Source organism: Penicilliopsis zonata (assembly GCF_001890105.1).
Source record: "Penicilliopsis zonata CBS 506.65 unplaced genomic scaffold ASPZOscaffold_11, whole genome shotgun sequence".
NCBI lineage: Eukaryota > Fungi > Ascomycota > Eurotiomycetes > Eurotiales > Aspergillaceae > Penicilliopsis > Penicilliopsis zonata.
The window spans coordinates 66,629-91,146 of record NW_019208920.1 but is presented as its reverse complement, the minus strand read 5'-3'; the positions used below and the strand labels follow the sequence as shown (position 1 = coordinate 91,146).

The window sequence follows — 24,518 nt, the reverse complement described above, 5'->3', positions numbered from 1 at the left end:
CGCACTGACCAAGCTCAACCACTGACAACCAGAGTGAAGCCAGACAGGGAAACGACTGGTGGTTATTTATGGCTGTTTATCGACATGACACCCATCTCACCATCATAACATATTCTGTCTTCGATCATGGGGCTCAAGAAGTCTGTCGCGATCGCCAGTTGGCTGATCTGCTTGCCCGAGTTACAGGATATCGTCGGCCAAATGGCTTCAGTCATCAGGCTAGAGGCATTGAATCCTCGTTTTAGTAGCTCCGCGGTGTTATCGCTGCTGCTCCTGTTGGATGGCATCTCAATAAGGACTTTAGGACTTTCGGTAGTAAGAAGTGTAAAGACAGTTCGTAGTGTTGAATAAGGTCATCCATATTTCCTGTAACTGAGGTTGGTTCGAGATAGAGTTGAGAGGAGGGGGATAAGAAGCTATTTATAGTGGACGCTGGAGAAATTATGAGATTAAATTGTCAGATCACAGGCTGTGAATACTTGGGTAAATGGGTAGTGAATAGCTGGAGTGAATAATGCCTTTAGTTAAGAGTAAGATCTTACTGCTTGGCCATATACTAAGTCCATTAAATGATAAGTTATTCTATTCATCTAGCATCAGCATCGATTATCCAGCCTATTCTCTCTAGATCAGACTATCCTTATTCTCAATCTGCACACTCTCCCTGTGATTAGCAATCTCAACACTCTCCTTGACGCCCTGCGTGAGCCATTTCCAGCCCGAGGCATCCCCCAGAAAGAGATCATTGATCCGCTCGAGCGACAGGCCTTTTGTCTCTGGGTAGCAGAAGTAGATGATTGGAATGAAGGAGAGATTGAAGACGACGACTAACCAGTCAGTAAGAGATAGTAAAGTATAGGATATATTATTAGTTCTCACAGATCAAATAGAACCGCCAGCCGATGTTCTGCAAGGCGATGGGAGTGATGGCAACAACGATTCCATTGACTGACATTAGCAAGACACAGCAATAAGAATGAATACAACATACATAGCCAGTTCGACGCCGACGCAGCAGCTCCCCCTTTGACTCTAGTCTGCAGGCTGTTGATTTCCGGTGCATACAGCCATGGTGTGTTCAGGAAGCTAACACGAGTATTAGTTGAATGAATGCTTAATCATGACAGACTTTTCTCACCTCAGGTTAAACACGTCGTAGAATAAGAAATACATCACCACCGCCCCAGTAAGACTGCTCTTCGTATGCAGACACAGGCCCATCCCGATCATGGCAGAGATCACGGCCAGCCCACACGCGCCGAAGAGCATACATTTGCGTCGTCCAGCGCGCTCGATCACCCAGACGGAAGCGTAGGCCACCAGCGTTGACTGTGTGGCGCCCACGGCGGCCAGGATTAAGGCGGTATGCGGGGGGAGGCCGATATATTCGTGTAGGATGATGGGGAGGTAATATCCGATCGAGCTGTATGCGTCAATATTGGGATGATATATCAATAGGTAGATATCTCACTTGATTCCACACATCTGCTGCATGTATAAACCCACCACACCAAGCATCATCCGCCGTAGATTCTGGTCCTGGCTGGAGAAAATCCATTTCCAACCAGTCGACTCCTTGTGCAGCTCGATAGTAGCCTCGATCTCCAGTCTGACGGCGACAACACGCGGGTCGTCAACTTCACAATCGTGGAGACGGGCAATCACCTCTGCTGCACTGTCGATTCCGCGATGGTTCGCCAGCCACCGCGGCGATTCCACCAGGAACGGCACCGAAAGGGCCGTGTAGAGTGCAAAGACAGCCTGCAAGGCGATGGGGAGACGCCACTGGATAGATGAGGTTGCGTATGAAGCCCCCAGGCAGATCCAGTTCGAGAGGGCGAACCCGGTTGTGATCAGTGCCGTCTGCACGGTTAGAAGCTGGCCCCGTTGTTTTGCCGGCGACACTTCCGATTGCCACTAACATGATTAGAGAACAGAATGAAGAATGGAGGCACTTGGAACCTACGGTAGGAACAATGGCAGTCATGATGCCGATGCCGAGGCCGGTGATGACGCGCCCTGCGATGAAGTCTTTGACGGACAACGCGGTGGTCTGGAGAATGGTTCCCAGCAGGGCAAAGAAGACGCCAAAATACATGGATTTCTTGCGTCCAATGCGCTCGGAGAAGACAAAGGTTGACACGGAGCCTAGCAGACAGCCGAGATCGTAGATGCCGGTCATGAAGCCTTGAAGGGTGGCCTATATATCAGTATGGGGGGGGATCTCGGAAAAGGTCAATTTTCGTACTGAAGGATGGTTGAACTGCTGGGTGAAGGTGGGAGAATTGATCACTCCCCCGAGAACGCCTTGGTCGTCTGGAGTATTCATCAGTATAGCATCAGATCAGCAGTTCAAGGGTTAATACAGCCGAATAGCAGAAACCCCATCCCACACGCCGACGTCACGCCGGCCATCAACAGACGGCCACGGAGCATCTTGAGAGAAAGAATGGAACAGAATGGAGTGAAAAGCAAGGGAAATAGAGCTGCTCACTGTGAAGATAAGAATATACCAAGCTCTTATACTCCATATCGTTCTAGACCCTGATATACCGCGCATTCCACATGGAGAATGTAGTGGCGTGGTCTAGATTTCAAGAGCGAATAGAAGCTATATGATATATCTATGGAATGTGAGGAATAGGACAGATCAACGAGTTTGTGATAATAGTACAGGATAATAGAAGAGTAATAAGTATAGATCCTGAATAGGCATAAGCATAGCATAAGCGTAGCATAAGCATAAGCATAAGGTAAGCATAGTTAAGGCATAGTTAAGGCATCAAAAAAGTGCAAACATGCAAACATAACTAATAATCCAACAAATTGAGCAGATTAAAACTGTTCAACACATAAAATGAACCAAGCATGGCATCGAGTCGGCCTTGCGTCTGAATTCCCCGAGATCGATGAGTCCTCAAGCATTCCAGGATGCAAAGCGTTCAGCATCAGGCCCGGGTTTGCAGCTGCGCCGGTAGACCTTGAGCAGCCGGGCGATCTCAAGGAGCAAGTGCTCGTCTTTAAATACAAGGGCAAAGTCCACGCCATTGACCATGTACGATGTTTTATAGCCCTAATATTTGTTCTGTCCTCTAACTCATACAGAGATGCCCCCATTCGTCATTCCCGCTGTCGCAGGGGAGCCTGTTCGACATTGAGGACTTTGGCATCACCCTCAGCGCGGGCATCACCTGTCCCAAGCATGGCTGGTCGTTCGATCTCTTCTCCGGCGCAGGGGATCGTGGCAATTACCGGCTGAAGGTCTGGGAGGTGCAGCTGCGCGAGGAGGAGGTTTGGGTGCGGAAGAAACAGCGGATTGGCTGATGGTCATTGTAAATATTAAGGACTGTTTAAGTGATTCTTTCAACTATCATCTACTCTGATGGCCATACCCTAACCATATTAATATATATTAACCAACTGATATACATGACCACTATACATCTAATAGAAACCCCCTGTTGCATCGACTGTCATAGAGCACACCATGCACCTGAACAGCTTCCAGCTTTCGCAGCGTCTGAACCTGGTCGGCGATGTTGGCGAGAACAGGATCAAGAGACATGCTGATATGCTTAGCCAGGTGTCTTACATCGTGAAATAGGAGATAGATACCTCGGTTGTTTCAAGTTCTTGACAATCCCGCATCCATAATGCCCGCAGACAACAATATGTTTGACCTGTAGTTATGGTTAGTACACGTCCTCACATGCTATCCACAGACACACCTCTAGACTAAGAGCATATTGAATCATTGTTGAGCAGGAGAGATCCTCGCTAACGGTATTGCCCAGATTGCGCAGGACAAGAACCTGGCTCTGGTCCAGACCGAGAATGTCGACTTCAGCGTCATTGCTGTCCGAACATCCAATCCAGAGGATTCTGGACTGGAACTTGCCAGGGTCGAGGGGGCACAGAGGTGGAAGCATGTTGTGGTGAGAGTCTCCTTATACTAATACTATACACATTGATATACAATTGACAAACTGATTCATCGGCTCCGAGGAATATCCGTGTCATCAAACCGAAACTGTGGAGCATGAGTCAATCGGCTGGGTCAATCAGCTGGAAGTATCACAATGAGGCATTAACCAGGTATATGGAAACTAGTTACAAGATTGCTAGAATGAGGCTAATTATCACGAAACGCCATCTACCCAACCATCTAAGCATGGACCATGGCCGATCCCCTCTCACTTGTTGGCGATACGCAGCTGCTGCAGGAGCTGCCGGTGTTCCGTCTTGAGGGCTTTGAACTCCTCGTCGAGCTGGTTGTGCCAGGGATACAGGACGAAGACCTGGAAGGCCAGCGCGGACGAGGCGACGGCGAAGTTGACGAGGGAGATGCCGCGTGTTATTAACATCTGCCAGTGAGCGCGGGCTACCAATGAGTCTCATACACTTACTGTATTATGTAGAATAGGAATACTTGAAAGAGGGAATGGGTATACCAGTGACTACATAATGGTGTTTGATTTCTTTTCTATACTAAGCTGTCGGAGATTGCTCGGCCCTCGGATCCGACCACTCGGCCGAAACCCCGGGAAGAAGACCGAAAACCGGGAAAGACCCGAAAATAGGCCAAAAAAGCCCACAATAAGCCCGATAATGTCTTAAAAGAGCTCCAGCAGATCCGAATCAAGCCAGGTTATAAATCTTCTTGATCTCCCGCAGCATCTCGTGAAAGTCGATTTCGAGATCGCGCAGCAGGCCGTCCTGCAGGTCAAACACCCAGCCGTGAACGATGGGGAACTGACGCTCCTGGTAGCTCTGCTGGACCTCTGCGGTCTTGATGACGTTGCGGCACGACTCGATGACGTTGAGCTCGACCAGGCGGTTGAAGCGCGCCTTTTCGTCGGCGATGGCGTCCAGCTCCTTCTCGTGCAGGCGGTAGACGTCGCGGATGTTGCGCAGCCAGGGGTTCAGCAGGCCCAGATCGGTCGAGGTCAGGGCCGCCTTGACGCCGCCGCAGTTGTAGTGGCCGCACACGATGATGTGCTTGACGTTCAGGTGGCGCACCGCGTAGTTGATCACCGACATGACGTTCAGGTCGATCGTCGGCACCAGGTTGGCGATGTTGCGGTGCACAAACACCTCGCCGGCTTCCAGGCCCATGATCTCGTTGGCTGGCACCCGGCTGTCGCTGCACCCGATGTACCTGAGATGACATTACTATTAACTGAATGCTGCACACTGCACACTGCAGACTGCCTCCTGCTTGGGGTACCTACAGGTAGTCAGGGCTCTGGCCCGCCGCCAGCTTGTTGAAAAAGGTCGGGTCGTCCTTGATCTTGGAGGCCACCCATTGCCGGTTGTTCTCGAAGATTCGCTCGTGAGGGGGTCTGGGGGAGGCCATTGTTTTGAGGAGGTTGAAGCGCAGGGGTTTCGTTGCGAGACGGTTCATTTCAGGGTGTTTGACGTGGTTAGATTAGTGCGGCTGAATTGAGAAGACTTGAAATACCAAATATTATATCTACAAAATATATAAAATATATAAAATAAATAAAATATATAAGACATACTCAATATACTCAATATGCTGAAATATAAAATATACTAAAATATTATAACTATGGAAATATACTAATATATATATTGAAATGGTAAACTGCAAGCTGGTTATTTCATGTGCTGAGTGGGTCACGTGATGGCGGGGTAACGCTAGGGATGTTGATTTCTAGATTCGCGTATTTATATTGTCACCTGACTAGTTAAATAATATAGTCAACTTTATTACTCAATATATCTAGCCGAACTAAAATTAGATATACTGGGTGGTGTGTGAATCATTAGAGATTTGATATATATATAGGACTTAAATGTGATTACAAAATATTGATTTCTTATAAGATAGATAGCATTCATTAGGAGTCTAATCTACAAATCACACAGAGTATATTTTTATATCTCATTAATTATGTAGTAAGGATTGGATTAATGCCATAGAATATATACTAATTCTATCATTTCTATACCTAGATCAATTCAGGCGATTTTAGATTCATTCCTATGATCCAAGGATATAGAGTATTACCATAGCTTAACTCGTCAAGTAGAGCTCAAATCTTAATTAAAAATATAATAATAGCCTCGAGGCTTGAGGTATCGGCTCGTAGTTCTACCAATCCAAGATACTATATAGATATACATCTAAAGATACTATATTTATGAATATATGATAAAGACCTAAGCCTTGAGACTGTCAAGGACAAGAGGAACCAGATACTCGAGGTTATAAGCCCAGAGGAAGGTGGACAGCTGGTTCGAAAAGGCAGCGCCGGTCCAGTAGGTCGACCGGTGGCCCTGCAGAGCGTACTGGTCGGTGATGTAGCCGTCCTTGAGCTTGTCGGCGGTGACACGCATGTCCATGGCGCCGTGATTCGACCAGGCCTTGAAGGTGACAGCCGTGCCGTTGGTGGCGGGGATGGTTCCTGCGGCGGCGAGGGTCTCGATGGCTTCGCTGACCATCTCCTGGGCGGTTTCGGAGGCGAAACCCTCCCACCCGACGACGATGACCTGCCAGAGCCCTTCTCCGATGTACTAAAATCGATTAGAGGTAGCGTTAATGCAGGGATAGGGAGAGGTTACCTCAAAGTAGTCGACAAAAGGAGGCTCGGGAAGAGCGAAATCGTCGCCGTCAACCGCCGTGGCGGGCAGGTTGTACAACAAGCCATCGACCGGCAGGGAAGGGTGCGAGATGATGCCGGTGTTGACGACACTCCAGGTGGCAACGTCGAAGATGGCCTCCTCGGTCTCGTCCAGATCAAAGGCGGCCATGTTGCTCTCCGTGGGCTCGATGGCCATGACCAACCGCTCGGCCAGGATGATGGTGTACTCGTCGGTCTCGGAGTTGTGCACCAGCAGCTCGACGCCCAGGTTGTCCTCCAGACGGATAGACTCGACCACGACGCTGTTGAGCAGCACCGAGTCGCACAGGATCTCCTCGGCGGCGTCGTAGAAGTCCTGGTTGCGTCCGGAAGACGCGTGGTACTGCACGTCGGTGCCCAGGAAGACTGCTGCGGTCTGGGGGCCAAACGTCTGCATGAGGTAGATCGTGGGGGCGTCCAGCATGTCGGCCATTCCGGCGCCAATCCCAGCCCAGATGAGCTATAAAGTAAGCATCATAAAAAAAAAAAACACTCTCTATGGATACTGGGAGAAATACCAGCATGGTGTCGTTGAGGTCGTATTTGATGGCAAAGTCCCGGAACGACATGGTCAGATCCTCGGGGATGGCGTCGCCTGCAGGCCAGTTGGCATACGAGGGCAGGAAGAGATCCGCATACTGGCTGGAGACGTTGTAGTACGTCTCGAGAGCGGCGATCTCGCCGTCGATGCTGGGCGAGACGTAGTCGACGGTCTCGCCCGTGGAAAAGTCGGCGTAGTAGGAGGTAAAGGAGCCCTCGGAGGGCACGTCGTACGCAACCCCCAGGCGGTCCAGATACGCGGTGGTGCCCGTCTGGTTGGTGTAGGTGGCCACGCCGTAGTCGTACGTGACGCCCGTGTCCGGGTCGGTCCAGCTGTTGACCATGCCGCCCAGGCGGTCCTGCTTCTCGACCAGCAGCAGCGACAGGCCCTCGTCCTTGAAGTAGATGGCGGCGTTGGTGCCCGCCGATCCCCCGCCGACGACCACCACGTCGACCGTCTCGAGGGCGGCCGAGGGGTAGCGAGCGGCGAAGGAGGTGGCGGCCGCCAGGGAGGCCGTGGCCAGCAGAGAGAGGGTAGAAAGAGACATGAGAAGAGTAAGAGTAAGAGTAAGAAAGAGTAAGAGTAAGAAAGAGTAAGAGTAAGAGTAAGAGTAAGAGTAAAAGTAAGAGTAAAAGTAAGAGTAAGAGTAAAAGTAAGAGTAAAGAGTGACTAAAGAGCAAAGAGTAAAGAGTGACTAAAGAGTAAAGAGTGAAATAGTGAAGACAAAGAGTAAGAGTAAAGACAAAGACAAAGAGTAAGAGTAAGAGTAAAATCCACGTGGTGGTATAAATGAAGGATTTAGTGATGAACACCACGTGGACTAGAAGCTTAGTAGAAGCTAGAGAGAACCCCTAATGTATGAGGTTATTATCCAACAAGGATGAGATTATAGATACTTTCTACTACTGTCTACTAGTGATCCTTGAGTTACCTTAGCTGTATGTCTTGGTCTATATTAATGTGCTAGTGTATTATTAGTATGACTAGTATTATAATTTCCCATCTTATTTATTATTATCCTATGTTATCCTATTGATATCCCTGTCTTTATATTAACCTTTCAGCTAGTTAAATCATTAATAAATCATAAATCATAAATTATAAATAAATATAAATCAATATAAATCAATATAGTATACTTTATACTTTATACTTGTACTTATAGTTATAGTACTGCATAGTACTGCACAGTACTACACTGTACTGTACTGTACTGTACCATACAGTACTATACTACTATCTAAATTACACAACCCTCACCTCCGTCGTCTTGGTAATGCCCAGACGACGGGCATTGGAATTAGCCGAATCCTGCAGGATGTTCTCTTCACTGCCCGGTTCGTGGCGATAGGGAAACGCCTTGCTCTGCGTGCTGGCCCCTTCGTCGCTGTCGGTCTCGCGCTCGTCCAGCTCGTACATGTCGGGCGGTGCTCGCTTGCCTCCTCCTGGCCGGCCGCCGTGGGATCGCATCCCTCCGCTCGCACTGGCGCTGGCGTTGTGTTGCGACCGCCCCTGGCTCCAGGGGGTGTTGCTGTTGCTGCCGTGCGGGTAGTAGGTGTCGCGCGTGGAATTTAGCCCCAGCACTCTGCCCACCAGCGGTTTCAGCATGGGCACGCTGGCGGCCGTCATCCCGATGCAGTCCTCGAGGAAGCCGTAGAAGATGAGACTGAAGGTGTATGTTTCGTCCGTCTCGACCGTGTACGTTTCCTGGTAGTATGTTTTGACAATGTCCATCGCGACGGCCCTGAAATTAGCTCGTCTATATGTACTGTAGTATACTATACTATACTATACTATAGTATAGTGTAGTATACTATACGGTGAGAGCTTACAAATATCCCAGGCTGAGAATTCCAACCAGATACAGCCGCACAGATTTCTTCATGTTCAGGCGCCAGATGATGGGAATAGGCAGGATCGCCAGCGCGACATCAGTGATGATATTGAAGCCTGCCGTAAGTGTCTGCATATGTATATAGGTATAGAATGACATACTGGTGTTGACGAGACCGAAAATGACAATGGTCTCTGTAGACGAACACTTTGCCCCCGCGTAAGGATCCCAGGAGCCCGACATGGGCCGACAGACGAGGAAGAAGAACAGGGTGCCGACCATCTCGTAGGCGATGATGATCACGACGAGCACCCACAGCGCGAGCGTGAACCAGCGCTGCTGGCAGAGGCGCAGCAGGTTGGCCGCGATGGACAGCTTGAGGAACATGGTCCCGATGGCGATGCCCACGATGTTGCCCACGAAGCTGGCATGGTTGTAGATGATGAGCTCGGCGGCGGAGATGGTCGACTCGTGTCTGCCCAGGCCGTGGCGAGACTGGATGAGGATGACGATCCATTGACCGAGCTGGCAGATCTGTAGACGTTAGAATAGAACACAACAGCATGAAGGAATCTCCGATATAAATAACGGACCGCTGCAAGAATTATTAGGCCATCGTCGATCCCTGGAGCCCGGGCAATGACCACCCGGCTGTATATCCGCAGACCAACGACGATGATCGACAGGAAGAAAAAGGTGGTCAGCACGCCGAGGATGGTGGGCAGATTGCTCTCTGCCGCATACGCCGTCGACATGGTCTCTGTCATCTACTACCGAAGAGCCATGAGTCCATGGGTATGAATGTGAGTGTTTCTGGAGTTATATTATCCATGTCTTTGATTAGAGTTTCACGGCCATAATTGTTCTCATTATTCCCTCTTCATTCTTCCTTCAGTCGAGACCGAGTAGGTGGAACACTAGTAAGATCCTTCGATATGTCGCAGGATCAGATCCTGGCGTTGGTTGATTACGGAGGACGAGTATGAGTGTGTAGTATACTTATATGTAGTGCTCCATCGACAATGTTGCGATTGGACTTGAGAATCTTCGTGTTCATGGTACTTGTCAGTTTATCCTGTCTGGTTTCTTATATCCTCAATGCTTATTCCACGGCATTGCATCCTCGCTGTAGTTTGTCCCGAGAATATGTTAGCGTGTGGCCTGATCCTCCATGGTAGACATCCTTCGTGACTAATGCACATCTAATTAATTAATGAGGTTTGACTAGATCCTGGTCCCTACTAGCGTTTACTAGCACTCTAAATAGATTACACACATCATGAATAGGGGGGCAGATTGTATTCTCATATATGTAGTAGTTAAACAGACTGTATTATCACTGTAGTTATTACCTTAAGCTATCAGAACAGACAGCCGTGTATCCGGACTCTCAGCCTCAACAGCCCAACAGCCACAAAGCAGGATGGTTCAGCGGTTTCTATTCTAATAACGGCCAAAGCCCCGAGATGATCATTCCGCTGTGGCGTCAAGCCTCAGACCCAGCAACCCAGGGATGTCTCTAGAGAACAGATCAGTTAGTTATAAAAGAGCCCAATACCCTCACTACGCAAGGGGGCTCAAAGAGGGGCTATAATCATTATATTGTAGGCAGAGCTCTACAAATCAAGCCTGCTCTAGACCTACAGCCATCCGCAATAACACTTATCTAGATACTTAGGTCTATTAGCAGCCACTCCAGACCTACAGCCCTATATTCACAATTATTCACACTAATCTAGATGGTTAGTAAAAAGATCACCCAGGAATCACCTTAGAATTAGTATATACCTTATTATTCATGGTTAGTTAGGGCTTAGATTAATATAGACTGGTCCTAGAGGAATAATTAATTACAATATATTATAAGTAGGGTGTACCAAGAAATTAATATTTCTATATAAAGTGATACACACTACACCACTTATTTAAAGGCACTAAATAATATACTAGAGATGGCAGTGTGTAGACATTCTAAAGGTCTAGATTAGTGGTTTAATGGATGAACTAAATTATAAACTTAAGGATCTTAGATGCCCTTAGGAGATAAAGAGTTATTTCTTCCTTTATAGTATTTATATAATCTATCCTGCTGGAGCACTATATATAATAAATAGTTATTATCAACACAGCTTCATACACCTATATCAATGACTTGGCCATTTCATTTCATTTAGGTAGAATTGACTGAGATACTTCATGACTATAGAAAGGTTTATTCTAATATATATAGTTGTATCTAACATGCTAGTTATACTATTCTACTCCACACGCGTCAAAACACCCGGCAAGAGCTCGACAGTACCGCCAGGCCCCTCCAGCACCAGCTGGATAGACCGCGGGCCCTCCGTCTGCGAGAGGGAGACGGTATGCCTCCCGCCCGAGGCAGCGGGAACGGTATACGGCCACGAGCCGTCCGCCGAGGCCGGGCCGAAGACGGCGTCGTAGGCGGCTTTGACGGTGTGGAAGTCCTGGGCAGGCACCTGGACGGAGACGGCAGCGACACCGCGCACCCCGCTGGGATGGGTGGTGAGATGGGCTTCATCTGTGGCGTAGGGGACGCGGAACTCGCGCGGGGTGCGGTCGAGACACCAGAAGGGCAGCAGGCCCGGGTGAAGAGGCTGTTGGTGTTTATTGAAGGCCTGGCTGACGGCCCATTTCAAGACGGTGCCGTTGGGTTTGACGCGGCCGCCGGGGACGAGGTCCTGGTACTGCACGCCGATGTCGGAGGCGACGGCGCGCAGACGCTCGCGAGAAGCTTCAAAGTCGCCTTCGCCGTCTCGCTCGCCCGTCGCCGTCAGCGCCCAGTCGATGATGCTGTTCTCCGGCAGGCAACCCCAGCGGTGGGCGGCGCGCTCGGCCGGGTCTGCGTCGGGGAAGAAGGCGATGAACTCGAGGTAGACGCCGTCGGGGAGCAGGACCAGTTTGTTGGCCGTGAGGCCGTCGGCGTGTTTCCCGCCGGGGGCGAGGGTGAGCTGCGGCGAGATGCGGGCGGAGATGGCCTGCAGGTCGTCGTAGGAGACGAGGATGACGATGTGGTCGAGAATCATTTTGATATTGATATTTGATGAGGTTTGAGGTTAGTGAAAATGTGAGGGTGAGAGTATGAGGGTGAGGGTGAGGGGTAGTGATTAGTAAGTATGGAGTAGATTCACAATTATCCTTATTTATTTATATTTATTTATGTTCATATTTATGTTTATTATATTTATTTATTTATATTTATTTATATTTATTATATTCATCTTATTCATACGCATGTCATAATATATGTACATCAGAGAAGCCATGATCGTGCGCGGTAGAGAAAATCGAGCTTGGATTTCTCCTCCTCGACAACCTGCTCTTCCTCCTCTGTATATCGATCGGTGGCAAGATCCATCTCGTCCAGCGAGACGAGTCTCGAGCGCTTCCACAACTTCCAGATCAGGAACATGCTCAGCATGAGCGGGATCTCGATGTAGTAGGAGACAAAGTCGACGGCGTTGAACGAGGGCGAGAAACACGACCAGCCCTGGATGAGAACGAGGAAGATGTTGAGGAAGACGGCCAGGGCCGGGCCGACGGGATAGGTCCAGTTCTTGAAGGGCAGCAGATGCTCCAGGCCCTGGCGGCGGATGGCCTTGCGGAAGCGCAGCGAGGTGAAGCAGATGCAGGCCCAGGAGATCTGGTTCGACACGCCGACCAGGTTCTGCAGCCAGGTCCAGAGCTGGCCGGCCCCGATGTAGCTGGCGCCGAAGCAGATGACGCTGAAGAGCGACGTCACCAGCACGGCAATCCAGGGGGTCTGGAAGCGGTTCAGCCGGGCCAGGGGCCGCGGGGCGTAGCCGTCTTTCGCAAGGGTATACAGCAGCCGCGAGCCGGCGAAGAGGGCGTGGTTGGCGGCAGAGATGGCGCTGGTCATGATGACGGCGTTGATGAAGCTGCCGGCCACCGCGCTGCCGGCCTCGGTGAAGACGATGGTGAACGGGCTGGTCGTGGCGGTCTCGGCCGACAGGCCCGGGTAGTTGTAGGGGACGTTGAGGCCGATCATGAGGATGGAGAGCACGTAGAAGAGCAGGATCCGCCAGAAGACGTTGCGGATGACGCGCGGATACGTCCGGGAGGGGTTCTTGGTCTCCCCGGCCGTGATGGCCACGTTTTCGGTGCCGCCACTACCAGGCGATGAGTATAGAGGTTGAGGATACCAGGTGAGAAATAACCTACTATGCAAAAGAGGCCGTCACAAAGACGGAAGCAAAGCCTCCAATCCCGCCCACAAAAGGGGCATCCCCCGTGTAAAAGTATTTGGTGCCGATGTAGGAATGGCTGGTGTTGCCGCCGCAGTTGACGGCAATGCCGACGATGATGAAGACGACGATGGTGACCACCTTGAGCAGACACAGGCCATACTCGATCTCGCCGTAGATGCGGACGGGGAAGAGGTTGAAGCCGACGACGACCAACAGGAAGATCAAACTAATGGCCCAGCCCGGGAAGTTGTCGGTCCAGAACTCCAGCAGGACCTGCAGGGCGATCACATCCGAGGCTACCGAGACGGTATCGTTGAGCCAGTAATTCCAGGTCAAGGCGAACCCGAGAGCGTCATCCACAAAGCGACTATCCCCAATAAGAATTCGTTCAAGATATAAGAATGGAAGACTTACCCGGCAAAAGTACAGAAGGAACCGGTGACAGGCATAAAAGCCACCATCTCACCCAGCGACAGCATCGTGATGAAGACAATGGCACCACAGATACTATACGCCAACAGCATCGAAGCCGGCCCGCCCGTGGCCAGCGCCTTGCCAGTCCCGAGATACAGGCCTGTCCCAATCGTGCCACCGATGGCGATCATCTGGACCTGGCGCGATGTGAGCTGCCGGGCCAGACGTTCGTTCTGCACGTCGCCGTCGTGGATGGTCTCGGCCCCCGTGCCGGGGCCTGGGGCGGCCTCAACCGGCTGCTTCTCGCTGTCGTAGTCCTTCATCCTCGGGGGCGTGTCTTGATGGAAGGAAACACGAGGAGTGAGGAGGGAAGGAAGAGAAAAGAGGCAGGCATTTTATTCTTCTTCCTGTCTTCTGGGTAACTTTGTTAGCTGCGATGGTGTCAGAGGGAGGGTCCATGAGTAAGTCTGGGAGGCGATGGCGTTATCATTTTGAAACTTACGGTATTTTAGTTTTTTTGGGGGTTGACTAAGTAGAGGATTAACTAAGCATAGAGTGACTACTCTATGCTGTTGTTACTCTAGAACTAGTTAACTAGTCAACTAAACTATAGATAAACTAGACAAATATGCCCACTAAACAGAATCTCTATAGACTTCTGTCCATCTTATTCTACATGGTAGCTTCTACATCTTAATCTTGATGTCAGTATTTAAATATAATGGTAGTTTTCACATCAGCTTTCTTTCCGGCGACTCAATGGGGAATGAAAATGAGAAAGGCCTAGAGGCGATTGCGTGATTGTTTTGAAACTTACTGTACTTTACACATCCTGTCGCCTGCCAGCCCACTCCACGGCAGCTTTGGCAGAACCATGATGCTAGATCTAGTATTATAGCATCATATCTAATATATCATCCTTATTCTCCGAGGGCTCCTTATTGGTCTGGCCATTCTCCTGGCCATCTTCTGATTGTCTCAGGAATTATGCTTAATTGTCAAATGCAACCATAATCTAATCTTGAAGTTGAAATTTCTTCATACAAATGATTGGTCCAGGCCATGTGCCAGGTACTGTCCGCACTTTAGTCATTGAATCAGAATTTGCAGCCACTCGGCCATGATTTGCATGAGCAAATGGCCCCTCTCGATCACGTCTTTTCAAACACCGAGCCTCATGTCGATGAGCTTCATGGTACGATATTCTCATCCATATATAATTGATCTATTATTCTGTTTCCCTCTTATCACTATCAGATTATTTTGCTTTCTATCTTTTCCTCTATATTTCCATATATTCCCATATATTTCCTATAAAAATGGCCCAAGTGTCGCTATCCACCGGCCAGGCGCTGCACATCTCTAGCCCTCCCCAGGCGCCGATATCGGCCCAAGTCCCGGCCGACTACGACTCGCAGGTGCTCCTCGCCCTGCTGAACCTGCACCAGGCCTTATTGGCAGCCGGCACAGGCGTCGCCGCCATCGCCCAGCTCACCCTCTACACCACCGCCGGCGATGTCGAGCAGCGCCGCCACCACCACCACCTGCAGCGGTTTCTGCGCTCGCACCGCCCCGTGGTGACTGTCGTGCCGGTGCCGCAGCTGGAAAAGGCCGAGTGGCAGGTCCTGATCACCGCCCAGGCGTCAGGGCCGGCCCCGGCCCTGCCCCGGGACGTTTCCGGCCCTGAAGACAACAAGGTCTGGGATGTGGTGGTCATCGGCGCCGGCCTGGCAGGCCTGGCGGCCGCTGACCAGCTGGTGCAGGCCGGCCTGTCGGTGCAGGTCCTCGAGGCCCGCGACCGCGTCGGCGGGCGCACCTGGAGCGAGCCCCTGGCGGCGAACCCGGCGGCGGTGGTCGACATCGGCGCCTCGTGGCTCAACGAGGCCAACCAGACGAGCCTGAGCCGGCTGGCGCGGCGGGTGGGCGTGGAGTTCATCGAGCAGAACACGGCGGGCAACTGCCTGACGCAGGACAGCGCCGGGGCGATGCACACGTTTGCGTACGGGGCGCTGCCGTTTGACGCCGCGACGCAGGCGCACCTGGGGGAGATCCGCGACATCGTCGAGGCCGACTGCCAGCAGCTGGACGCGGCCGACCCCCAGCACGACGAGCTCGACTCGCTCACCTTCCTGGCGTACCTGCAGCGCCATAACGCCAGCCCGACCGCCATCGCCACCTGTTCCATCTGGACGCGCGCCATGCTGGGCCAGGAGCCCCAGGACGTGTCGGCCCTGTACTTCCTGCACCACTGCAAGTCCGGCGGCGGCCTGCTGCAGATGCGCTCCGACCGGGCGGGCGGCGGCCAGCACCTGCGCGTCCGCCAGGGCACCCAGGCCATCTCCAAGGCCGTCGCCGCGGGCCTCCCCGCGGGCACGCTGCGCCTGGGCGCCCCCGTCACGGCCATCGACCAGTCGCGCCCGCGCTGCGTGCGGGTGCAGACGGCCGACGGCACCACCGTCCAGGCCTCGCGCGTCATCTCCGCCATCCCCAGCCCGGTGCTGCGGACCATCGCCTTCACGCCGGCGCTGCCCTCGCGCAAACAGCTCCTGCTCGACTCGTACTCGTACGGCTACTTCACCAAGGCCATGCTGGTCTTCAAGACCCCCTTCTGGGTCGACAGGGGCTTCTGCGGCCTCGCCCAGTCCTTCACGGGGCCCGCCTCCATCATCCGCGACTGCAGCTCCCCCGCCGACGCCGGCTGGGTGCTCACCTGTTTCCTGTGCGGCGATTCCGGGCGGCGCTGGTCGCTGCTCGACGACACCCAGCGCGTCGACGCCCTCCTCGACCAGGTCGGCGCCCTCTACAACGACCCGGAGCTTGTGCGCTCCCAGTACCTCACCACCGTCACCCACAACTGGTCGGCCGAGCAGTACTCGGGCTTTGGCTGTCCCTGTCCGTCGCTGGCGCCGGGCGTGCTCTCCGCCGCCGGAGACGTCCTGCGCGAGTCCTTTGGCAGAGTCCATTTCGCCGGTACCGAGACTTCCGTCCACTGGAAGGGATTCATGGAGGGTGCCGTTCGCAGTGGCGAGCGCGAGGCGGAACAAGTCAAGAAGTTTTTCTCATAGTTATAGCGATGCTTTCAAAATATCCAGTACATAGTTCGATACCTGTCAATAGATTCATTCATCTGCCTAATTTCCTAGACTTGGAAATATACTCTTCATCAAGAAGACATAGTATTGCTGCTTGAGTTTTATAATTTGCAGATATACATGTAGGCATAGTTCTATTCTAATCTAATATATTTAGTATTGCCATAGAGTATCAATAAGCAATTAGCTTCAACAATATAGTGATATTCATAAACTTAATCCTTTAGAGGGATTAAAGAATTTCAAGATCTTTAACCTATCCTAAAATAATCATTCTATCTTTATACTCATTCTAGTACATTCTAGTATATTCTAGTATATTACTTATCATCAATAGCTCAGGACTAATGACAAATCACTATAGTGAGTATAATACTTCTTTCTTACTAGCTAGTTTAGATAAGATGTACAATGTAATCTGATCATATCCAAAGGGCTGGCCATTTTTTTTTATAACCTGACATTATTAGTATAGTACACCATCCTCACTTATAGAATATTTCCCCAGTATTCTGAATTCTCTACATGCATACACCATTCCATTTTGAAACGTCCTATTAAACGAAAAATATAGAGATATCGCAAAACTCAGGAATACACCCAATAGAATCACCCAGGCAACAAATCTGGATGACCTGGAGGCAAGTCCTTAAACCGGATAAATGATACATGACCAGGAGAATGACCCAGGGCAATATGATTACCCTGAATTGCTGTACATCTCGGTCGGTACTCAGGAGGAAGCCACAGGATGACGGCTTGACCATAGTGAATCCACCCCTGCCACATCTTTATTGTAATATCACTCTGCATCATCTTCGAAGTAACCGAGTTGCTCTCCTTGTCCATTTCGATAGAACATGTGTCCCCATTTGTCATCACCAATGTGTCATTTTCGCAGAAGGATACACGAGAAAAAAAATCAAGTTGTTGAGTATGTTTCAGTTCCCCAGAAATCGTATCCCACACCATCAAGTCCATGCTCGCATCGTGCATGTCGCCAACAGCCAGCAGCTTGGCATCATTGGAAAAGGCCACAAAGTCGAATGTCGCAAGCTCGTAATCATGGCCCCGGATGGTACATTGCAGTGCCCCCGACTCTGTGTCAAAGATCGTAATAGTATTCACATTACTGCCAACTGCCAAACGCTTCTGGTTCTGTGAAAATGCTAATGATGAAGGGGTAGTGGTCGTATTCTGAATAGTCTGCAGTTTGTTTCCGGATTGTATGTCCCATAGCACCACAGTATAGTCCTTTGAACCCACAGCCATCAGAGCTCTGTTGAACGAGAATGCAACAGAACACACAGAATCTGTATGACCTTGGAGGACTTTTAACAACTTGCCAGAGGCAGTATCCCATACCTTCACAGCATGGCTTTTAGGCCAGGCTGCTGCCACGAATTTACTGTCGGGCGAGAACACCACGGTAGAAGGATCAGGGTCTTGCACATCAAGGCAGTACTTGACTTTGCCCGAGAATGGATCCCATATCAAGATCCCCTCGACTGTTACTGAAACTGCCACTGTGTTGTCGGGTGAGAATTTCACCAACGATGCTCCTGCCGAACGATATCTGTTGCTTTGCTGGGGCACACATAAAGACATATCCCACACTCTTATAGTTGCATCTGTTGCAGCCGAGACGAGCAGTTTCCCATCCAGTGATAGTGATACCTGATGCACCATGCCAGAGTGTCCCTCGAGACTCTTGGTCTCCGTTTTGGAGGCAACATCCCATACTTTGATGGTCTTGTCACAAGAGCCAGAAACAATAAATTGACCTTCCGGTGAGTAAGCGATGGACTGAACAGCATCAGAATGTCCCTTGAAAGTATGTTTCAGCTTCCCGAGACAAAAGTCCCACATCTTCACGGTCATGTCCCCAGACGCGGAAGCCAGAGACTGTCCGTCAGGGGAGAATGCAACCGAGTACACCGTGTCATCATGCCCTTTTAGAATATGCCGCAGAGTGGCTGGATTTGACGTGATATCCCATACTCTCACAGTGGCACCTCTGGATCCTGACGCAATATGTTTTCCATCTGTTGAGAATACCACAGGGAAAACCTTGGATGATGATTGTCCTTCAAGAGTCTGCTGAAGGCGGAGTGGACTCACAGTCCATAGCCTGATCGTCCGATCATCAGACGTCGTAGCCAGTTGTTCACCGTTGGCTGAGAACGCTGCTGAGAGGATCAGACCCTGATGTTCTTCAACAGTATGGCGCAATTCAAGTCGTCCTGAAGAGATACCCCATACTTCAAGAGTACGACTGGCAGTCGCCGATGCAATAAGCCATCCATTAGGCGAAAATGCCATCCCTAATACTCGACCAGAGATGCCTCTAAGAGTCTGTTCAACTGCTCCTGTTGCGCTATCCCGTATCTCGATCCTACCACTCTTGTTGAAAAGACTATCATACCGAGTCATTACTAATTTCCCATCAGGTGAAAAGATAGGATTTTCAAACTGAAAGACAGTTCCTTCAATGGTCTGTAAGACTGCTCCCCAGTGCGAGTCGACAATCGGTAGCTGAGAAAAGCATTGAGGCCGCATTGACTTGAATGTCTTTCTGATCATGCATGTCTCAGGAGCAAATACCAGCCCAGATGAGTACAGCTGCAAGGGAGCCCTTTCGGCGATCTCACTATTTTTGATAGCAAATCGTTTGCCGTTTTGAAGAAACTCTGATATGTCACACCCGTTTTGTGTCTATTCATCTCATAGGTCAGCAGGTTTTCATATGATCTTGCTCTCAGGTTACTGACATGGACTAGAGATTGTAGCACATCCATGCTTTTCACAACCTCGGATAAATACCCCAGAATACTCATTGCTTCCAACCAGTGAAGGAAGTGATTTTCAAGGAATTTATGAATATGATCGTTGTCAGCAACGGAAGCATTTCCTTGCTGCAAGTGTTGGACCCAGTGTCGACACGCGTACTGGAGCTCCTTTGGAAGATGATTCTTTATTGTGCCCTCCTCTATCTCTTCACGTTGCGCACCATACGTCGATAAGCTTCGCCAGCGGTTTCACGGGCAGTGTATCCTCAAGAATGACAATGGCTCCCAAGACGTGTTGAATCTGCTGTACCAGTTCAATCTTGCGCCTTTCTTCCTTCTGGCTCAAGAGCAGTCGGTTCAACACTGGCAGATAAGTCCCGACCAACTTGGATGTTTCGTTTTGATGTTCGAGGATGCCATTTAGGATGTCTTTGGCGGGCCACTGGGGATCTTGTAACTCACGGCAAACAGTTGCAGCAAAGATGAAAAGCGGCATGGCCATTGCGACCAGTATTTGAATGATATCTGCCCCTGGCCAATCCTGTTCAAGATCTTCCTCTTCATCTCTCTCGTGTCTTATCTTTGAGAGCTTTTCCTTGAAGAATATCAATAGATCATGTTCAATGCTTGACTCTTGGATGTCATGCAGAATGGCCTTTTGATGCTCGTCTGGTATCTTAATGAATCCGATATTCAACGGGAGCTCTGGCCTGCTGGTTACAAAAGCCCGTAGCTCGATTGAAGAGTTGGTCTTTTGAAGCTGCGACAGCAGTTGGATAAGCACTGGAATATGATTTTCATCATGACATTCATCTACAGCATCAATCACCAGAATCAAGAGAAGATTCTGTCCATTCTTTGTCTTGATCTTTGATAGAGGACCCAAAATAATCTCTTTGAACTGGATATGAATCGATGATTGAGCGAATTCTGCCGCGTTGGCAATACTTTCTCTAAGGTCTGGTACAGCATCTGCGAGCTGTCTGGCAACGGTTGGGAAGAAGTATTTCAGGCTGGAGCGGTCGGCTTCACTTCTATTGAAGAAGAAGGTTGCCCCTAATAGGCCTCTTTCCTTCATTTCCCTGGCCACGGTACGTGCGATAGTTGACTTTCCAGTACCGGCCAGACCATTTAACCAGAACAATGCTTTGCCGTTAGGGTCGTCGATCCAGTCTGCGATGGTCTGGCGAAGCTCAACTCTTGTATCTGGGAGACATTCATCTTCAACATCCGGCGTATAGGTGTCGAAGACCGCTCGATGCACCATTGGTAGTCCCGATAATGCAATGGTTTGATCCATGTTGCGCACGACTGATAGTATCTCACTGCTCTGGGCTAGCATCCTGTCTGCCTTCTCGTTCCAACGGATTTGATCCTGGACTTTGACCCATTTATCCAAACGGAGTTCTTCACTTTCAATCGACTTTTTGATGCTTGCAAGTGGTAGGTCTGTCATTGCAGTAATGCTTTTCAAGATTCGGACTCCCTTATTTGATTTCTGGATGGCTATCACCTCCGCCGAGTAACGCAGGATTTCGAGATATGTCTGAGTCAACGCATCTTCCAGACCGTCTGTTGCTGCAGGGTGTCCATCCCTGTAGGATATCTCAATCAAGGTCATGCGGGAAATCGTATCGGAGAGAAACTTTGACGACTCGAACCAGGCGGCGTGTTCCTGGCGATAATTCTGCGTGATCTGAAGGAAAATGATCATAGTTAGATACATATCCGGTAACCCTAGCCCTGACCCTAACACTTCTCATACCATTAGACCAAATGAGACTGCAGCCCAGGCGCTTGAAGCGTGGCCGGTGGGATCACAAGCCACCACTGCAGAGATGTTTGCTTGAAGGGCCAACACGGCGCGAAGGACCTTTTCTGGGCCATCTCCAAACCATTTATCCTCCCTTTTCAGCTTGCGGATCTCGCTCTGCTGGTTGACTGTCTCGATGATGTCGTTCAACGCCGACTTTATGTCCGAGGTGGTGGAATTTGAGGCATTGGGCATTAGGATATTCTTCTGCTTTCCCTCTAATTTTTCGAAAGCCGCTTGCCATAGATTCGGTGGCTGGCGCTTTTGCTGAGTCTTTGGCAGTGGGCTATGAATTTGATTGACAGAAGCTGCTGGTGAGGTGCTGCCTGAGCCACCCTGGTCGGCTCGCAATCCCTTATCATCAGTTGGAGTGCCATGTCGTGGATGGAGATGGTTTCTAAAACGTGCTCTAAAGCCTTTTGATTTTTTTCCCGACATTTCTGAATAGAATCCTTGGGCAAATGGGACAACCCGGAAGGCGTTGAGTGGTATGAAGAAATACTCCTAAGTTGGGAGATCAAGTGGATATCTTAACATAAGAGGGGTAATCTAGACATCAATAGCAATGCGGATTACCAGGCGTGATTTCAGCCGCCATCAGCTGCCATCAGTTGGCACCAACAGGCGCCTGTTGGCGCAGTCAAATGCAAGGAAGTGGATCATTAAGATAGTATTGCTCATTTGACTGGCTAGACTTTAGTTGATATATAAAGCCCTATCAAAGCCTATGATATGATGCTTATGTATGTAGGGTGTTTACAGCATATATATTATAGAATAATGGATAAGGAGACATTACTAGATAAGAAGCTATAAAAGTATTCTATTTTCAGGCCTTGGATATTGAAGATATACTTGATATGTTAGATTATAAATATAATAGTAAAGTCTTAGGTAGTTGAGAGCTCAGTGTTTGGATAACTGGTCAGCTTTTTACAGCAGGAAACATACTTTACAACTTATAATATAGGTAAACTGCTTATCACTGTTACCAGCCTTCTGGAAGATATATAGCCCATTGACTAAGTAAGAATTGAAGGGATGTCTATTACCCGCCAGTAATTACATCCTGTGTAAAGGCAGCGCATCTAGGTTAGGGTTAGAATTATAACTCTCTAACACACTCTACTATTAAACAGTTCTTGATGATTGATAAGATGGGATTTGCATATATGGTATATTATTATCTATAATATGCCAGGATGTCAAGCTTACGCGAGAGAATAACCTTGGCCCGATTTGTTCTTCCGACCATAGATTCGTTAATAGATGGCCACGAGCCTGACTGACGCTGGTATAGTTTATGTCCGCGGCGAAGGTGGACAGGGTATAGGAGAAAGACTAGATGGCGAAGAAGAGGATAGTTGATAGGCAGCTGACGGCATTCGTGACAAGCCCTGCCCTGCCCAAGAAGGGCCTGGGACGAGATTCTGAAGCACAGTGAATCAGATTTAGGTATAACTGTGTTATATTCAGCATATGTCTAGCCTAATCAGGAATTCTAGTAGGTAGAGTCCTTGAATAGTGTACTAAATGTATCATTCGTGGCATAGATCATGTATTGAAGGACCTAAGATTGAGCTAAATTATGAACAAGGATCTATGTCTCCTTCGAGATAGCGGATGCAACATCTTTGCAGAGCATTCTCACTGTGGCAAGCTTTGCTAAAATTCTCTGTCTCTTGCGCGCCAGCATCTTGTGTGGATCAGCCGTAAGGAAAGCATATCCATTTTCTGAAATAATATTCTTGACATGTATGTTGCGGATGCACAGTTTCAGCCTGCTCAATGCGATCTAACTGATGTTAGAAATGCTGTAGAATATGAGGGAATTCTAGAAATGCACTAACCCATTGCATAGCTCATTTGCAGATACTTGGATATCTCATGAACCAACTTGTTGACCTGTTTCAGCTCAGGCATTGTGTCTGGGGCTATAACCTTGAAGTTGGAAGGGTTGAATCCCTCTTCTGATATAAAGTCAACAATAGGGAATATTTGGGATAGAGAAAAAAACGCACCTTTGAAGGACTTGGATCGAAAATATGAGAAGAATGTACTGTCGTTTACCATTTCCTTGCCTTCTATCAATGATTCTGAGCCCATCAATGCTGCAAGGTAGATGGCAATGGGAAATCTCCAGTCAGGTGCAACATGGTGGATGATTTCCTCGATAGCCTCCAAACGAGCGAGCATATCTTCTAAAGATAGGACCGGTAGGTTGTTTGGATAGATTGTTCGACGAAGACGAATGACCTCTTTCGCCCATTCTGGCCTTGCTCTTCCTCTAGCCGGCTGAAGCTCTGCGAATTGAGGCTGGATGCGGCGCAAACGACCCTGTTCAAACAGGATCTCGGCGGGAATTACCTGGCATTTGTTTTTAATCTCCAATGCGCCTTGGGAGAGATATTCTCCAAAGTAATAGTCTGGCCGTTGGCGCAGAGACTGAAAATCCTTCAGACTCTCGTCAGACTCGCAGAAGATATCAATCAGATCCATATCGCGAATGAATGTTCCTCTGGGAAACCGCGCTGTGTCAATGACGTACAGCTTGATATCTGCCAGGTCTGATCCATCTCTGCGGCTCAGATGTCTATAGTAGATGTACTGAATGGCGAACAGCAGCGAGCTTGTCCATGAAACAAAGTTGTCTTGTTGGTCCCCGTTCTGTGGCCACCACCGAAGATGCAAGTTGAGCATTTCAGCGACCCTGGTTCTTTTCTCGTTATCCAAGTTGGAAAAAATGTCTTCGGTGGAAGAGCTCCTATTCTGGTATACTGATTCTGAAAGCACCCATCTCTCATTTGTCTCTCCGTAGGAGAGGGGGGAGGCGACGCGGAAGAGATAGCTAGGGACATTATCTATTTCTGATGTGCCACTGTCTTGAGGCCTAAGGTGCACTTGCTCCAGATCACTCAAGCGAGTATTCTCCAGCGCGTCAGTGATGGAGTCCATCATGCGTCAGACTTTGAGATGATATGAAAAGTTATCAGTTGATGAGCAAGTCTAGCTCAAGTGGCTCAAATGGAGGTCTTAAATGAAGCGAGAGAAAAAGGATAGATGTGGTGGGAAGGCTGGATAGCCGACTGTTGCCTAGACGGAATTCATTCACATTGACTCAGCCTCATTAATCTGCCTCACAAGGCTATGATAGTGTTA

At 49.5% G+C, this 24,518-nt stretch overlaps 13 protein-coding genes across 13 annotated transcripts; 2 read left to right on the top strand and 11 right to left on the bottom strand.

Annotated features, from left to right (window-relative positions):
* Positions 1-544: 544 nt before the first annotated feature.
* ASPZODRAFT_119358 (hypothetical protein) lies at positions 545-2,476 on the bottom strand. The gene is made up of 8 exons (XM_022721223.1): positions 2,367-2,476; positions 2,249-2,316; positions 1,967-2,200; positions 1,472-1,917; positions 1,139-1,423; positions 992-1,086; positions 880-948; positions 545-827 (listed from the first exon to the last, which is right to left on the bottom strand). The coding sequence occupies exons 1-8, from the start codon at positions 2,434-2,436 to the stop codon at positions 625-627; spliced, it is 1,470 nt and encodes a 489-aa protein (XP_022579733.1). The 5' UTR covers positions 2,437-2,476; the 3' UTR covers positions 545-624.
* Positions 2,477-2,643: 167 nt separating this feature from the next.
* ASPZODRAFT_99074 (hypothetical protein) lies at positions 2,644-3,324 on the top strand (the record flags this gene model as incomplete). Its single annotated transcript, XM_022730600.1, has 2 exons — positions 2,644-3,055; positions 3,106-3,324. Exons 1-2 carry the CDS (start codon positions 2,858-2,860, stop codon positions 3,322-3,324), a joined length of 417 nt encoding a protein of 138 aa, XP_022579732.1. The 5' UTR covers positions 2,644-2,857.
* A 170-nt stretch (positions 3,325-3,494) lies between these two features.
* Positions 3,495-4,232, bottom strand: ASPZODRAFT_133846 (hypothetical protein). The gene is made up of 2 exons (XM_022723376.1): positions 3,616-4,232; positions 3,495-3,566 (listed from the first exon to the last, which is right to left on the bottom strand). The coding sequence occupies exon 1, from the start codon at positions 3,927-3,929 to the stop codon at positions 3,693-3,695; it is 237 nt and encodes a 78-aa protein (XP_022579731.1). The 5' UTR covers positions 3,930-4,232; the 3' UTR covers positions 3,495-3,566; positions 3,616-3,692.
* Positions 4,194-4,364, bottom strand: ASPZODRAFT_69971 (hypothetical protein; the record flags this gene model as incomplete). The annotated part of the gene is made up of 1 exon (XM_022729629.1): positions 4,194-4,364. The coding sequence occupies one exon, from the start codon at positions 4,362-4,364 to the stop codon at positions 4,194-4,196; it is 171 nt and encodes a 56-aa protein (XP_022579730.1).
* On the bottom strand, positions 4,277-5,349 carry ASPZODRAFT_133845 (hypothetical protein). The gene has a single exon (XM_022723375.1). It carries the CDS (start codon positions 5,113-5,115, stop codon positions 4,639-4,641), a length of 477 nt encoding a protein of 158 aa, XP_022579729.1. The 5' UTR covers positions 5,116-5,349; the 3' UTR covers positions 4,277-4,638.
* Positions 5,350-6,186: 837 nt separating this feature from the next.
* ASPZODRAFT_143866 (hypothetical protein) lies at positions 6,187-7,735 on the bottom strand (the record flags this gene model as incomplete). The annotated part of the gene is made up of 3 exons (XM_022724955.1): positions 6,187-6,540; positions 6,589-7,107; positions 7,166-7,735. The coding sequence occupies 3 exons, from the start codon at positions 7,733-7,735 to the stop codon at positions 6,187-6,189; spliced, it is 1,443 nt and encodes a 480-aa protein (XP_022579728.1).
* A 606-nt stretch (positions 7,736-8,341) lies between these two features.
* Positions 8,342-10,097, bottom strand: ASPZODRAFT_133842 (hypothetical protein). Its single transcript, XM_022723374.1, has 4 exons — positions 9,616-10,097; positions 9,184-9,556; positions 9,021-9,138; positions 8,342-8,932 (listed from the first exon to the last, which is right to left on the bottom strand). Exons 1-4 carry the CDS (start codon positions 9,775-9,777, stop codon positions 8,434-8,436), a joined length of 1,152 nt encoding a protein of 383 aa, XP_022579727.1. The 5' UTR covers positions 9,778-10,097; the 3' UTR covers positions 8,342-8,433.
* Positions 10,098-11,109: 1,012 nt separating this feature from the next.
* Positions 11,110-12,095, bottom strand: ASPZODRAFT_133841 (hypothetical protein). The gene has a single exon (XM_022723373.1). It carries the CDS (start codon positions 12,067-12,069, stop codon positions 11,281-11,283), a length of 789 nt encoding a protein of 262 aa, XP_022579726.1. The 5' UTR covers positions 12,070-12,095; the 3' UTR covers positions 11,110-11,280.
* A 164-nt stretch (positions 12,096-12,259) lies between these two features.
* ASPZODRAFT_133840 (hypothetical protein) lies at positions 12,260-14,217 on the bottom strand. The gene is made up of 4 exons (XM_022723372.1): positions 14,178-14,217; positions 13,666-14,126; positions 13,226-13,618; positions 12,260-13,173 (listed from the first exon to the last, which is right to left on the bottom strand). Exons 2-4 carry the CDS (start codon positions 13,986-13,988, stop codon positions 12,297-12,299), a joined length of 1,593 nt encoding a protein of 530 aa, XP_022579725.1. The 5' UTR covers positions 13,989-14,126; positions 14,178-14,217; the 3' UTR covers positions 12,260-12,296.
* Positions 14,218-14,668: 451 nt separating this feature from the next.
* On the top strand, positions 14,669-16,833 carry ASPZODRAFT_133839 (hypothetical protein). Its single transcript, XM_022723371.1, has 2 exons — positions 14,669-14,860; positions 14,923-16,833. The coding sequence occupies exon 2, from the start codon at positions 14,985-14,987 to the stop codon at positions 16,728-16,730; it is 1,746 nt and encodes a 581-aa protein (XP_022579724.1). The 5' UTR covers positions 14,669-14,860; positions 14,923-14,984; the 3' UTR covers positions 16,731-16,833.
* A 334-nt stretch (positions 16,834-17,167) lies between these two features.
* Positions 17,168-19,674, bottom strand: ASPZODRAFT_547834 (hypothetical protein). Its single transcript, XM_022728492.1, has 2 exons — positions 19,529-19,674; positions 17,168-19,472 (listed from the first exon to the last, which is right to left on the bottom strand). The coding sequence occupies exons 1-2, from the start codon at positions 19,592-19,594 to the stop codon at positions 17,367-17,369; spliced, it is 2,172 nt and encodes a 723-aa protein (XP_022579723.1). The 5' UTR covers positions 19,595-19,674; the 3' UTR covers positions 17,168-17,366.
* An 80-nt stretch (positions 19,675-19,754) lies between these two features.
* ASPZODRAFT_143860 (hypothetical protein) lies at positions 19,755-21,797 on the bottom strand (the record flags this gene model as incomplete). The annotated part of the gene is made up of 2 exons (XM_022724954.1): positions 19,755-21,242; positions 21,312-21,797. 2 exons carry the CDS (start codon positions 21,795-21,797, stop codon positions 19,755-19,757), a joined length of 1,974 nt encoding a protein of 657 aa, XP_022579722.1.
* A 1,162-nt stretch (positions 21,798-22,959) lies between these two features.
* Positions 22,960-24,333, bottom strand: ASPZODRAFT_167684 (hypothetical protein; the record flags this gene model as incomplete). The annotated part of the gene is made up of 3 exons (XM_022726840.1): positions 23,381-24,333; positions 23,210-23,329; positions 22,960-23,093 (listed from the first exon to the last, which is right to left on the bottom strand). Exons 1-3 carry the CDS (start codon positions 24,315-24,317, stop codon positions 22,960-22,962), a joined length of 1,191 nt encoding a protein of 396 aa, XP_022579721.1. The 5' UTR covers positions 24,318-24,333.
* Positions 24,334-24,518: the final 185 nt, after the last annotated feature.

Bases quoted from the DNA above. Each gene is read 5' to 3' on its own strand.
- ASPZODRAFT_133840 (XM_022723372.1), bottom strand. From the start codon at position 13,988: ATGAAGGACTACGACAGCGAGAAGCAGCCGGTTGAGGCCGCCCCAGGC. The intron at 13,619-13,665 runs GTAAGTCTTCCA...TATTGGGGATAG, and splicing joins TCCTTCTGTACTTTTGCCGG to TCGCTTTGTGGATGACGCTC. The intron at 13,174-13,225 runs GTAGGTTATTTC...ATCGCCTGGTAG, and splicing joins GTGACGGCCTCTTTTGCATA to TGGCGGCACCGAAAACGTGG.
- ASPZODRAFT_119358 (XM_022721223.1), bottom strand. From the start codon at position 2,436: ATGCTCCGTGGCCGTCTGTTGATGGCCGGCGTGACGTCGGCGTGTGGG. The intron at 1,918-1,966 runs GTAGGTTCCAAG...TAATCATGTTAG, and splicing joins TGACTGCCATTGTTCCTACC to TGGCAATCGGAAGTGTCGCC. The intron at 1,424-1,471 runs GTGAGATATCTA...TGACGCATACAG, and splicing joins CAGCAGATGTGTGGAATCAA to CTCGATCGGATATTACCTCC.
- ASPZODRAFT_133845 (XM_022723375.1), bottom strand. From the start codon at position 5,115: ATGGGCCTGGAAGCCGGCGAGGTGTTTGTGCACCGCAACATCGCCAAC.
- ASPZODRAFT_133841 (XM_022723373.1), bottom strand. From the start codon at position 12,069: ATGATTCTCGACCACATCGTCATCCTCGTCTCCTACGACGACCTGCAG.
- ASPZODRAFT_547834 (XM_022728492.1), bottom strand. From the start codon at position 19,594: ATGAGTATTCTGGGGTATTTATCCGAGGTTGTGAAAAGCATGGATGTG. The intron at 19,473-19,528 runs GTCAGTAACCTG...TGAGATGAATAG, and splicing joins TGCTACAATCTCTAGTCCAT to ACACAAAACGGGTGTGACAT.
- ASPZODRAFT_133839 (XM_022723371.1), top strand. From the start codon at position 14,985: ATGGCCCAAGTGTCGCTATCCACCGGCCAGGCGCTGCACATCTCTAGC.
- ASPZODRAFT_133842 (XM_022723374.1), bottom strand. From the start codon at position 9,777: ATGTCGACGGCGTATGCGGCAGAGAGCAATCTGCCCACCATCCTCGGC. The intron at 9,557-9,615 runs GTCCGTTATTTA...TAACGTCTACAG, and splicing joins GCCTAATAATTCTTGCAGCG to ATCTGCCAGCTCGGTCAATG. The intron at 8,933-9,020 runs GTAAGCTCTCAC...AGCTAATTTCAG, and splicing joins ATTCTCAGCCTGGGATATTT to GGCCGTCGCGATGGACATTG.
- ASPZODRAFT_133846 (XM_022723376.1), bottom strand. From the start codon at position 3,929: ATGCTTCCACCTCTGTGCCCCCTCGACCCTGGCAAGTTCCAGTCCAGA.